Source organism: Schistocerca serialis, chromosome 3 (assembly GCF_023864345.2).
Source record: "Schistocerca serialis cubense isolate TAMUIC-IGC-003099 chromosome 3, iqSchSeri2.2, whole genome shotgun sequence".
Classification (NCBI taxonomy): Eukaryota; Metazoa; Arthropoda; class Insecta; order Orthoptera; family Acrididae; genus Schistocerca; species Schistocerca serialis.
In genome coordinates this window covers 293,755,716-293,769,341 of record NC_064640.1, presented here as the reverse complement: position 1 = coordinate 293,769,341, position 13,626 = coordinate 293,755,716, and the positions used below count along the sequence as shown (strand labels likewise).

Genomic DNA, 13,626 nt, shown 5'->3' with positions numbered 1-13,626 from the left:
TAAATGATTTCATAATGGAATACTTACAGTTGAAACTGCCATGTCAAAGCAAGTACTGAAGCTTCTGGGATGCAAGGCCTTAGATGACTAACATGTTGTGGGTGTATGTATAACACCCTTAACTTCTGTAAATGCATGCTTACCTGCTCCGATGTGATGGAAATGGTGTTACATGAAGAATGGAAAAATATGGGTGTAATGGAAGTGCAGAACTATATGATGAGTCAATGGCACATTGGAAACAAATGTAACATTTAACATTCGACACTCTGGAATTGTCTGAACATATTTTTGCAGGCTATACCTGTTTTCAGATTTGACTGTTTGTTCCCAATCTAATGTAATGCTTCAAATGTCAAAGATATGGTCATAACACTATGGCATGTAACTGGAGGGGGCTACGTGGGGAAATTGAGGAAGCTCAACTCACGAATCTGGCAATTCTTGTACGCTTCATCTGAAATGTATGAACTGCTCTGGTCATCACCCATTATGGAGCAGGAAGTGTGCAGTTTATAGGGAGGAGAGAAAAATTCAGGCGTTGAAAGTTAAGCTGCATACTCTATGATGAAATTTAAAAAGCTTTTAAAGCTGTGCAACTCCCAGTGTTAGCTACTTCTTTTGCATTGGCCCTTAAGAAGCCAGTCACTAAGTGTGATGCTTCCACATAAACACAGACCACAGATTAAAATAAGAGTACATGCACCTCTCAGTGTACCATGAGGGGGGGGGAGGGAGGGAAGGAGCTACACTTGAACCTGGAATTATTCAGAAGCCATTGACGAAGTACTTCGAACCTCAGCTGTTTGCTGAGGTATACACCTACTCCTCTTCTGATGGTGATGTTTACTGTCAAGGATATTGATAACCCCTGACCTCTTCAGGTAAATCACTGCCGCTGAAGCAGGAGGACAAAGACAACTATCGCTAATAAATGGCTCTCGTAAGAACTTTTGTGTTGCAGTGGAACTTTAAGTGATATTGGTAGCATTTGGAAGAATTAAATTTCTTGCCCAGGAGAGACTGTTCTGCATCTGCTGACAAGAAACTCATTTTAAAGTCACCAACATAACTGCATCATGGGGCTACCACCACTACTGGAAGGACAATGTTACTGGAGACAGGTCTAAGGGTAGAGTGGCTGTTCTCATCATTGATAGATGTGACTTTTGTTCTGTCTCTCTTACTATGACTGTAAAAGCAACTGCATTGGAAGTTCTCACGTCAGTTAAAATCTCAGTGTGTTGTTTATATCTTCCAGTTCATGATCCGTTGAATACAGATGAACTGACAGAACTCTTCTGGGCACTCCCATGCCATTTTCCTCCTCGTGAGGGACTTCAGTGCACACAATGTGCTGTGGGGCTGCCTCTTTCTCCAGGTGCAGTAGGACACGGCTGCCAGGCACAGCCTCAGGAGGCTGGGGAAGGAGAGGGGTAGAGAAGGGGAAAAAGATCGGTGGGTGTGTAGCAGTGTGTTCACTATACACTGTCAAAAATGTAGAGTACCCCTGCATGTGTGGTCAGTCAGATAAGTATGTAAATTTAACTGTTTACCAGAATCTTTCACCAAATTCATATCAAGAAACCAAAAAAGGATATCTGCCACACTAACAATAAACTTCATATGCAGATTTTTCACACTTTAGAACAGATGTTGGAGCTTCAGAATCAATTTATTGTTCACAAAGAATTGGCTAACATGTCTTACAAGGCAAATGCCAGGAATACGGAAACTGTGTCAGCTGGTAATGGTAGAATAGCTATCACTATTGACATGCAGCAGTGTCTGCATACTGTTCTGTGGACTTTGACTGTCCACAATCTCAAGAAAGAACAAACATAATGTTACATGTAGAGTGATTGGCAAATATGGGTGAGGAACTGACCATGTGCTATCGTACCAGGTATGATTGCATGCCTTCGAACATTGAGCAATGCATGATGAATTCAGACGTGTTGATCAGAATAAGAACTGTCACATATTTGGAAAGCTGTTATCAGTTATTACAGATCAGCATTTGTAGGAAGTTAGTGACAACTTTTTAGCGGCTGGTTATACACACATGAAAACAGAGGTTGAAGGTTCATATTTTTATCCCCAGTAATTGTGTCCAACTTGTGGGACAAGAAAGGAAAAAGAAGCCTTTTAAAGATATTGAAATGAAACAGCTTGACTTTTATGCTTTTTTGTGACTACTCAGATGCCCATTAGAAGTAAATACATATAATGACCATGAGAAAGATGCTTATAAAAATGATAGAGGCATTTAAAAAGAAATATTCGAAATTTCTGTAAGAACACTTCGCAGGCTAGTGGTGCAAGTCTTTGATTGTCCTAGAAACATTCCTACTGTTACCTGCTGTAGTTGCTTGGCTTGATCGTATTACTGTTCTCCTTGTGTATGACTAAAACTGGGATAGTGGAATAAGTTCTGGCTTGGACAGCGAATGTGATGTCAGTTTCTAGGTAAGGTAGTGATTTATTGGTGATGTGTTAGAATCCTTCTAAGTTTTAATATATGACAACGGAGAATTAGGTAACATAAGACATCGGAATTTGGTACAGTCCTGACTAAAAGGAAAAAATGGGTTTACTTATGTGATTCCCATTTACTCCCACCCCTCTGCAGGAATGTCATGAGCATATTTGAACACCTTTCTGATGATGCTCATGCCACCTGCTTTTGAAAATTCCTTTCTGTAATGTTTTAGAGGAGATGACTTACATCTGCAAATTACATGTGTTTTTTAATTTTTTTATGATTTTGAAGAGAGTTGTACAGAAACAAAGTACTGAAATACAGTGCTTGAAGAGAGATTATATTTTCAACTCCTTACCCCCCCCCCCCCCCCCCCCCCCCCAACAAATTATATTCTGTAAAAAGTTCTGCGAAATAAAAAGGGTTTGCATTTCTGACACTCCAGTTCAATCCAGATTATCATCCTAATCCAGAACTGAATAAAATGTGATATCTTTACCAGTAATTAAGGAAAAAGTTCAGAAATTTTTGTTTGCCCAACAGAGAGATTACGGTGGATGAACGTTTACTTTACAAGTGGAGCCATAGTTGAGTACGGGTTATGCCACTGAAAAGGGCATGATTTGGTATAAAGCACTGTATGATCTGGGAATCAAGAGTGGTTATATCTGGTTGTTTATAGTTTAAATAGGAAAAGAAACAAAGCTGGATTGGGAATTTAAGAGCCTACCAGTATCCTCTCAGGTGGTTGTGGCTTACCATTTCTCAATAAGGAGCATTGCTTAACAAAACATTTCTATATGTCTTTTCAGCTTTTAGGTCTTGCAATCAAAAAAATTATGTATACTTATGGTCCTGTGAAGTTGAGTACATACCACCTTGTCTCAAGAACAAAAGGTAAGATAAGGAGGAATATCTCAATACAGAAGGGTAAAATAAAATGAAAGGGTGGTGTACTTCAGCTATACACAATAATAATAATAATAATAATAATAATAATAATAATAATAATAATACAAAGAAATGGAAAATTGCTATGAATCATACAGTACTTGTTGTTGTTTGCAATAATACAATGTGAGGAACGGTTCAGGCAGATAAGCAAATGTTAAAACTTCCAATACAAGAGTGAGGACCAAAATATTAGGTTGGTTTTTTTTTTTTTTTTTTTTTCTTTTAAAAAAATCTATTCAGTCTGATTGTCTGGAATTTATTTGTACCAGCCAGTCAAGAAGTAGTATGACTAGTACGGAGTTCTTGATTAGCATTGAGGAATAATGTCTAATGAAATTTGCACACTCTACAGCCCTTTCTGTTGTAAGCTTGGCAGTTTCTGGAAACCATTCCACTGAGTTTTTGAACAGTTCTCTCTCTAAAAGTGGTTGGTTAAGAACTTACACTTCCATTAGCACAAATATAATAGTAAACTCCTTCACTCAGAGCATACAAAAGTGTAAAATTAAATCTTTATATAAGTGCTTACTTTATCATTTTTGTGAATTATTGTCCTTAAAAGGCCTTATTTTTGTTGTGGCAATTATTTTCAGACTTAAAAATTGATTAACTTATCAAAGTTGAAAAGGTGAAAAAAGACTGCATTATAGGTTGAAGGCTGAAGCAGTTATGAGGGTAACACAGCTGCCTGACCTATAGGGGGAGAGGAGTAAGGTTATCCCCATATCGGGCATGTAGAATAGAGTGGGGGTACGATTACATGCAGCACTGGAAACTGACACCATTTGTTGTATGTAAACTCATTACTGCATTGCCGGTAGTGGGAGATACTACACTTTGGCAGCAATGGCAAAGGGTATGGAAACCTCAACTAAATATTACACCTTTGACAAGAAAATATCTGTAACAAAGTAATGATCTGTGATTTATCAGCCATCCCTGTTTGTAATATACATTTTGTGGACACACTGCAGAACAGGTGTATTTTAAAATTGTGATTAAATGCCTGTAAAGTGTGTGTTTAGTCAACTGTGGCCATGACAAGATGAATATAAACAATGGCTAGTGTCATTGTGACTCATGGAGGAAAGTGGAAGATTTGCATAAAGGCCATTGGTATAATGATGGGAGAAATGGCATTAAAAGCCCATATCCAATGTAAGTATTATTTCATGTTATATGTAATTTGATTAGAATGACTTGACTTGATGTGCTTAAATTACATGTGTGACACATTAAATCGTGAGTGAGTTGTTAATACACTTCATCTATACCTACTCGACTAATAATTATTGTGTCGTATATGAGAAAGCGAGTGTTGAAATTTATCAGAAAGGTGAAGCATAAATGAGACAAAGTAACAAAGGCAAAGATAAATTACTGGGGTGCTGCACTTAACGGCATCCTACACTCACAAATTATATCAATGCTGGATTGTTTCTTGGCAGCTATCAAGAACCAGTGAGGCTGGAGCTGGGTCACCTGATGGCAGAGCTGTGCCAGCGGCGTATCAGACCCGAAACTGGACTATTACAGGAAAATTTAAAAACATTACGTGTTCCACCTAACAGACTGTACATAAAACATGATAATAATCACCTTTACATGTTGCATGTTTACTTTATTCTTGACCTCACTAAAGCATTAAGTGCAACTATTGTCAGTAATGAAAAGGTGCTAAAGTCCTTAATTTTTATTTTGTAAATGCTGTACAAACCCTGAAGTTTCTCCTAGGAAAAAATTCTAGTAGACAAATGGTATTTTAGGCATTGTGAATGGGATTTATGAAACTACCCCATAGAGCAGAAGAAATGAGAAACCTGTTGCAAAAATTTACTTGTATGTAGGTTTAACTTTTTTTTTCTACTGTACAATCGTGGAAATTGGATTTGTAAAATTGGGCCTGAAGAAGAGCATAAATTTGAAGTTATTTCCACATGTTACTTTTACTAACCAGCTAAAAATTTTAATTCAACTTCAAACTTTTCCTTCTCATATAATTTTTAGATGCTGTTATTGCTTTAATTGATCATACTAGTAAATTTTTGTTTCTCTCATCTGTCTTGTTTCATGCTGAAAGCTAATATTACAGTGTCTAAAATGAAAATCCATACCTATTTTTCCAAGCATTGGTTGTTGTAATGTACACCTCTTCTCGTAGTTGTAACACACTTATCCTTTGTGCCTGGCCCGTGATGAACATTTTGTTTTCATATATGCATCTGTTACATGTTACAGGTTTGTTATCAAGAGGGCCATGCTGTTCTCCTTGAATGTGACATTAGATGCGTTCTGGAGAGCAATCCTATGCTAACATGTCTACAGACAAAATGGCAGAATATAGAAATACAGTGGCAGCAGGGTGTAACACCATCCCTGAACTAAGGATTGATCGTATTTAAATGTTGGCAGTTATGAGAGGTAACTCCTTGTTCAGATTTTTTAAACTTTTAATTGTTGCATAATGTATAGAAGTTGCTAAGAGGAGAGAAACAAGTGTACGGAAAAAGAATGGTAATTAGACTAAGAGCTCTCTAACCCACTTCATTCACAAGAGTACAGTTTGTAGGAAAGTTATGGCAAACAGAAAACACCTGCCTCGATTTCACTGTCAACGTTGTAAGCTTAAAGAAATCTGAAGTTATCAATCAGAATTGGCACATGTTTAGTGTAACCAATTCAAACGTAATCAAAGCATATCCAGAAAACAAACTAATAATCAGCAAACTGATAAGACATTGTACTAAAACCTGCATGTAGGTAGGTACACTGCCTATTGTATCTGCACTGTCAAAATCAGGCACACATTGATGTAGCAGAAAATATAGCACAACTACTGCAGCATTTAAAATTACTATTGAATTTTATTAGATGTGGTGTCCAATGATGCAGCCCACATTGACTTACTGCCTGCAAAGTAGTGCAGTTTTCTGCCATACTGCAGTCTTATTGTAACAGATCATATTTTACACTGCACAGCTGCGCTGCAGTGTGCTCTTGAGCTATTTTGAGGAAACTGTTTGTGAGTTCGTTTAATCAATTTCAAATCTTGTAGTCTTACATCACTACTTGACAATCGACTAACATTTTCGTTATTTGTCACCGTTATGTTGATTATAATTTAAGTTTGCATTGGAGAATATGGTTTCTGTATTTCCCATGTAGTGCATATTAGGTCACATATTACTGGATGTCAGATATATTTGCTGCTCATCTGAAAGGGAAAAGTGATTTTAGGTGTTTCTTTAATTGATGCCATTTATGTAGTATCAGATCAGCTTGCAACTCAATGATTGAATAGAAATTTAATGTGACATACCGTAACTTCTCAAGGGGGCAGTGGAATGGAAAGGGGTGGTGAAAGCAGACACACCGTCATGGTGATTGTTATTTTAGTTTTGAACATGGGAGTAAATTTAATTTAATCAACATTTGTACAATAATATGTGCAAGTGAATCCAGTTTTGTGTATTAAAACATTATGGTTAGCAGTTAGTTTAAAAATCAGACTAAAACAGCTTAAGACATAAAATCTGGAAATTTTTTTAACACTATTACATAAGAATTTATACTTAAATAGAAGTGAGAAGGTGTTCTGTCTTGTAATTAATACCCTCACATGAATAGGAGTAAAAATGACTTCCCAAAGTTCTGACATCGGGATTCCCCCAACAGACTTGGTGTGGATCACCCATTTAGCAACAATATTGAGATTGCTGTAGCAGAGTGTATGTTGCAATATTTAATTGAAACTATTGAAAAAATTGTTTGCCGTGAATAAATTTATCAAAATATAAAAAGTTAGGAATTATTTTAAAATTCCCCATTTTTTCCCATCTATGATTATGGCAATACTTCATACAATGAGTGTTTGTATGCAAGGTAAAATTTGACTGAATTTAAAATAGAAAGACTTTAATGACAATACAGAGTATAGGGGATCATTGGCCACCATTACTAGGCAGCAAAGGGATATTAAGTAGGGAAAGATCAGAACCACTAGTCTAGCTTAACCTTGTGATGTATATTGCAGTCCGAATTTGGTGGTGTGCTACTACTCACTTCTGATTTCAGCCATATTTGTGTTCCTTATACTATGTAGCCATTATTAATTTTTTATATGGGATTAATTCTGAGACCTCACCATAGATATTTCTGCCACTTGCAAATACCACATTGTTTTCTCTTACTACTCCTCCACATCTCAGATGAGATGTTGTGGCAAGCATATAAAGTATACATCACATTTGTCTTCTTTCCTACCATGCCTGGACAGTAGTTGAAACCGTGTCCAGCCATCGTAATTTAGGCTTTCCGTGACTTCGCTAAATCACTTACGGCAAATGCTGGGATGATTCCTTCGAAAGGGCATAGCCACTTTCCTTCTCCATTCTTCCGTAATCCAAACTTGTGCTCCATCTCTAATGACCAGTTTGTTGACGGGATGTTAAACACTAATCCTCCCCCCCTCCTCCTCCTCCCTCCTCCTCCTCCCTCCTCCTCCTGCCTCCTCCTCCTGCCTCCTCCTCCTGCCTCCTCCTGCCTCCTCCTCCTCCTGCCTCCTCCTCCTCCTGCCTCCTCCTCCTCCTGCCTCCTCCTCCTCCTCCTGCCTCCTCCTCCTCCTCCTGCCTCCTCCTCCTCCTCCTGCCTCCTCCTCCTCCTCCTGCCTCCTCCTCCTCCTCCTGCCTCCTCCTCCTCCTCCTGCCTCCTCCTCCTCCTCCTGCCTCCTCCTCCTCCTCCTGCCTCCTCCTCCTCCTCCTGCCTCCTCCTCCTCCTCCTGCCTCCTCCTCCTCCTCCTGCCTCCTCCTCCTCCTCCTGCCTCCTCCTCCTCCTCCTGCCTCCTCCTCCTCCTCCTCCTCCTCCTGCCTCCTCCTCCTCCTCCTGCCTCCTCCTCCTCCTCCTCCTGCCTCCTCCTCCTCCTCCTCCTGCCTCCTCCTCCTCCTCCTCCTCCTGCCTCCTCCTCCTCCTCCTCCTCCTGCCTCCTCCTCCTCCTCCTCCTCCTGCCTCCTCCTCCTCCTCCTCCTCCTGCCTCCTCCTCCTCCTCCTCCTGCCTCCTCCTCCTCCTCCTCCTGCCTCCTCCTCCTCCTCCTCCTCCTGCCTCCTCCTCCTCCTCCTCCTCCTGCCTCCTCCTCCTCCTCCTCCTCCTGCCTCCTCCTCCTCCTCCTCCTCCTGCCTCCTCCTCCTCCTCCTCCTCCTGCCTCCTCCTCCTCCTCCTCCTCCTGCCCTCCTCCTCCTCCTCCTCCTCCTCCTCCTGCCTCCTCCTCCTCCTCCTCCTCCTGCCTCCTCCTCCTCCTCCTCCTGCCTCCTCCTCCTCCTCCTCCTGCCTCCTCCTCCTCCTCCTCCTGCCTCCTCCTCCTCCTCCTCCTGCCTCCTCCTCCTCCTCCTCCTGCCTCCTCCTGCCTCCTCCTCCTCCTCCTGCCTCCTCCTCCTCCTCCTGCCTCCTCCTCCTCCTCCTGCCTCCTCCTCCTCCTCCTGCCTCCTCCTCCTCCTCCTGCCTCCTCCTCCTCCTCCTGCCTCCTCCTCCTCCTCCTGCCTCCTCCTCCTCCTCCTCCTGCCTCCTCCTCCTCCTCCTCCTGCCTCCTCCTCCTCCTCCTCCTCCTGCCTCCTCCTCCTCCTCCTCCTGCCTCCTCCTCCTCCTCCTCCTGCCTCCTCCTCCTCCTCCTCCTGCCTCCTCCTCCTCCTCCTGCCTCCTCCTCCTCCTCCTGCCTCCTCCTCCTCCTCCTGCCTCCTCCTCCTCCTCCTCCTGCCTCCTCCTCCTCCTCCTCCTCCTGCCTCCTCCTCCTCCTCCTCCTCCTGCCTCCACCTCCTCCTCCTCCTCCTGCCTCCTCCTCCTCCTCCTCCTCCTGCCTCCTCCTCCTCCTCCTCCTCCTGCCTCCTCCTCCTCCTCCTCCTCCTGCCTCCTCCTCCTCCTCCTCCTCCTGCCTCCTCCTCCTCCTCCTCCTCCTCCTGCCTCCTCCTCCTCCTCCTCCTCCTCCTGCCTCCTCCTCCTCCTCCTCCTGCCTCCTCCTCCTCCTCCTCCTCCTCCTGCCTCCTCCTCCTCCTCCTCCTCCTCCTGCCTCCTCCTCCTCCTCCTCCTCCTCCTGCCTCCTCCTCCTCCTCCTCCTCCTCCTCCTGCCTCCTCCTCCTCCTCCTCCTCCTCCTGCCTCCTCCTCCTCCTCCTCCTCCTCCTGCCTCCTCCTCCTCCTCCTCCTGCCTCCTCCTCCTCCTCCTCCTGCCTCCTCCTCCTGCCTCCTCCTCCTGCCTCCTCCTCCTGCCTCCTCCTCCTGCCTCCTCCTGCCTCCTCCTCCTGCCTCCTCCTGCCTCCTCCTCCTGCCTCCTCCTCCTCCTCCTCCTGCCTCCTCCTCCTCCTCCTCCTGCCTCCTCCTCCTCCTCCTCCTGCCTCCTCCTCCTCCTCCTCCTGCCTCCTCCTCCTCCTCCTCCTGCCTCCTCCTCCTCCTCCTCCTGCCTCCTCCTCCTCCTCCTCCTGCCTCCTCCTCCTCCTCCTCCTGCCTCCTCCTCCTCCTCCTCCTGCCTCCTCCTCCTCCTCCTCCTGCCTCCTCCTCCTCCTCCTCCTGCCTCCTCCTCCTCCTCCTCCTGCCTCCTCCTCCTCCTCCTCCTGCCTCCTCCTCCTCCTCCTCCTGCCTCCTCCTCCTCCTCCTCCTGCCTCCTCCTCCTCCTCCTCCTGCCTCCTCCTCCTCCTCCTCCTGCCTCCTCCTCCTCCTCCTCCTGCCTCCTCCTCCTCCTCCTCCTGCCTCCTCCTCCTCCTCCTCCTGCCTCCTCCTCCTCCTCCTCCTGCCTCCTCCTCCTCCTCCTCCTGCCTCCTCCTCCTCCTCCTCCTGCCTCCTCCTCCTCCTCCTCCTGCCTCCTCCTCCTCCTCCTGCCTCCTCCTCCTCCTCCTGCCTCCTCCTCCTCCTCCTGCCTCCTCCTCCTCCTCCTGCCTCCTCCTCCTCCTCCTGCCTCCTCCTCCTCCTCCTGCCTCCTCCTCCTCCTCCTGCCTCCTCCTCCTCCTCCTGCCTCCTCCTCCTCCTCCTGCCTCCTCCTCCTCCTCCTGCCTCCTCCTCCTCCTCCTGCCTCCTCCTCCTCCTCCTGCCTCCTCCTCCTCCTCCTGCCTCCTCCTCCTCCTCTGCCTCCTCCTCCTCCTCCTCCTCCTCCTGCCTCCTGCCTCCTGCCTCCTGCCTCCTCCCTCCTGCCTCCTGCCTCCTCCCTCCTGCCTCCCTCCTGCCTCCTCCTCCTCCTCCTCCTGCCTCCTCCTCCTCCTCCTCCTGCCTCCTCCTCCTCCTCCTCCTGCCTCCTCCTCCTCCTCCTCCTGCCTCCTCCTCCTCCTCCTCCTCCTCCTGCCTCCTCCTCCTGCCTCCTCCTCCTGCCTCCTCCTCCTGCCTCCTCCTCCTCCTCCTGCCTCCTCCTCCTCCTCCTGCCTCCTCCTCCTCCTCCTGCCTCCTCCTCCTCCTCCTGCCTCCTCCTCCTCCTCCTCCTGCCTCCTCCTCCTCCTCCTCCTGCCTCCTCCTCCTCCTCCTCCTGCCTCCTCCTCCTCCTCCTCCTGCCTCCTCCTCCTCCTGCCTCCTCCTCCTCCTCCTCCTGCCTCCTCCTCCTCCTCCTCCTGCCTCCTCCTCCTCCTCCTCCTGCCTCCTCCTCCTCCTCCTCCTGCCTCCTCCTCCTCCTCCTCCTGCCTCCTCCTGCCTCCTCCTCCTGCCTCCTCCTCCTGCCTCCTCCTGCCTCCTCCTCCTCCTCCTCCTGCCTCCTCCTCCTCCTCCTCCTGCCTCCTCCTCCTCCTCCTCCTGCCTCCTCCTCCTCCTCCTCCTGCCTCCTCCTCCTCCTCCTCCTGCCTCCTCCTCCTCCTCCTCCTGCCTCCTCCTCCTCCTCCTCCTGCCTCCTCCTCCTCCTCCTGCCTCCTCCTCCTCCTCCTGCCTCCTCCTCCTCCTCCTGCCTCCTCCTCCTCCTCCTGCCTCCTCCTCCTCCTCCTGCCTCCTCCTCCTCCTCCTGCCTCCTCCTCCTCCTCCTGCCTCCTCCTCCTCCTCCTGCCTCCTCCTCCTCCTCCTGCCTCCTCCTCCTCCTCCTGCCTCCTCCTCCTCCTCCTGCCTCCTCCTCCTCCTCCTGCCTCCTCCTCCTCCTCCTGCCTCCTCCTCCTCCTCCTGCCTCCTCCTCCTCCTCCTGCCTCCTCCTCCTCCTCCTGCCTCCTCCTCCTCCTCTGCCTCCTCCTCCTCCTCTGCCTCCTCCTCCTGCCTCCTCCTCCTCCTCCTCCTCCTCCCTCCTGCCTCCTCCCTCCTCCCTCCTGCCTCCTGCCTCCTGCCTCCTGCCTCCTGCCTCCTGCCTCCTGCCTCCTGCCTCCTGCCTCCTGCCTCCTGCCTCCTGCCTCCTGCCTCCTGCCTCCTGCCTCCTGCCTCCTGCCTCCTGCCTCCTGCCTCCTGCCTCCTGCCTCCTGCCTCCTGCCTCCTGCCTCCTGCCTCCTGCCTCCTGCCTCCTGCCTCCTGCCTCCTGCCTCCTGCCTCCTGCCTCCTGCCTCCTGCCTCCTGCCTCCTGCCTCCTCCCTCCTGCCTCCTCCCTCCTGCCTCCTCCCTCCTGCCTCCTCCTCTTCCCGACTTTGTACAGCTCAGGCGTGTTATCAACATTGGGTAGCACGTCAAACTTGTTGTTAAGGACTAAGGCGGCTGCCATAAAAACAGTTCCCGCACTGGTCTTCAACATAGGGATAGCTGAACCCACAACAGTCCACCACTCACCCTTGAGTAAGGACAAATCAGTCTGATGATCTGCATCAGATGATGCAGCGGCATCAAAGTTTTCAAGATATTCTAAAGGCATTGGAAGTGTGTGTGTTTTCACCTCAGGGACGTATATGTCCCTGCAGCTTAGGGCAGCAGTCTAAGCTCATCAGCCATCACCAGTGCAGCTTCCAGCTGTTTCTGGATAACCACCAACTTGCATTATATTCACAAACAAGCAGCAGTCTTTGTCAATTTCCTACTGCATGAAACTATATAAAATCATCCAAAGAAAATGTACTAATCCAAGCATTAAACTAAGAAACTACAGGCAGACCACAGTAAGATATCAAATTATTGATTGGTGTTGTAGGTGGTGAAATTGCCACTACTTTTTTTTTAAATGATACACAAAACATAAAGAAGAAAATAATTTTTTATTTTTAAAAATTTCTGGGCATTGAATTCTGTAAAAGGAAAATTGGGAACTGATTTAAATTGTAGGAGTTGCAAGAAAAAATATTAACTCTTATGTCCAGAAATTAATCCATGTTTATGAAAAATACTGAAGCAATTATTTTGTTTTTGATTTTTATTATTCGTTTATTTACAGGGGAGATTTACATTTTGAATGGCAGTGGTGACAGCAGAAGATAATCTATTCCAGGTTCATATGCAGGTGGAAAAACAGCAGAATGTATAGCCCAGTTCCAGTTTCGTTCATGCTGTTAGAAGGGCATTGGTGCTCTTAAAGTGTGTTTATAACATTCTGAAAGAACATTTTTACAAATAAATATCTCAACACTAGTGTTCTGTGTGTTATTGATTTGGATTTGCCCCACTGAAAAATACACTTTTAAGTAGGACCAAAACACAGCGTTGTCAGTGTGATGGTTTACCTTAAACTTCCTTCTTTCCTTGGTGTGGATAAATCCAGCAGCATACTTCTGTTTAAAGTTATCTTACATTTTCAAACTTTCATTTCATGTGTTATGTAGTTGTCACTCTGTAAAGTGGTTCTGCCTTTGTTGGTTCTGCCTTTGTTGGTTCTGTGTGAATAATTTAGTCAGTTAAGTTTACAAAAGTATTGTATGAAAAGTACATGGAAACACATAGCACTTTTAAACACTGAACAAGAGTATCTCTTTCTGAATTTTATTGTTGACATTACACTGAAGTGACAAAAGTCACAGGATAATGATATGCACATATACAGATGGCAGTAGCATCATGTAGAAGAGGTATGAAAGGGCAGTGCATTGGTGGTGGTGGTGTTCCTTGTATTCGGGTGGTTCGTGTGAAAAAATATCTAACGTGATTATGGCCGCATGATGGGAATTAGTGGACTTTGAATGCAGAATGGATGGTGGAGTTAGATACATGGGACAGCCCATTTCGGAAATGGTTACAGAATTCAATATTCCAAGATCCACAGTGCCAAGAATACCAAATTTCGAGGATTACCTTTCACCACAGACAGTGCAGTGGCATTTGGGGTATTTGCATAGAGTT

The 13,626-nt window shown here is 46.5% G+C and overlaps 1 protein-coding gene across 1 annotated transcript in view; it reads left to right on the top strand.

Moving 5' to 3' along the window:
* Window positions 1-12,921, top strand: part of LOC126470082 (ubiquitin carboxyl-terminal hydrolase MINDY-3 homolog) — a 91,283-nt gene extending 78,362 nt beyond the window's left edge. Inside the window, exons 9-10 of the mRNA XM_050097593.1 lie at window positions 5,675-5,857; window positions 12,728-12,921. Coding sequence (XP_049953550.1) covers window positions 5,675-5,821 — 147 coding nt within the window. The 3' untranslated portion in view covers window positions 5,822-5,857; window positions 12,728-12,921. The remainder of the gene's footprint in view (window positions 1-5,674; window positions 5,858-12,727) is intronic.
* Window positions 12,922-13,626: the final 705 nt, after the last annotated feature.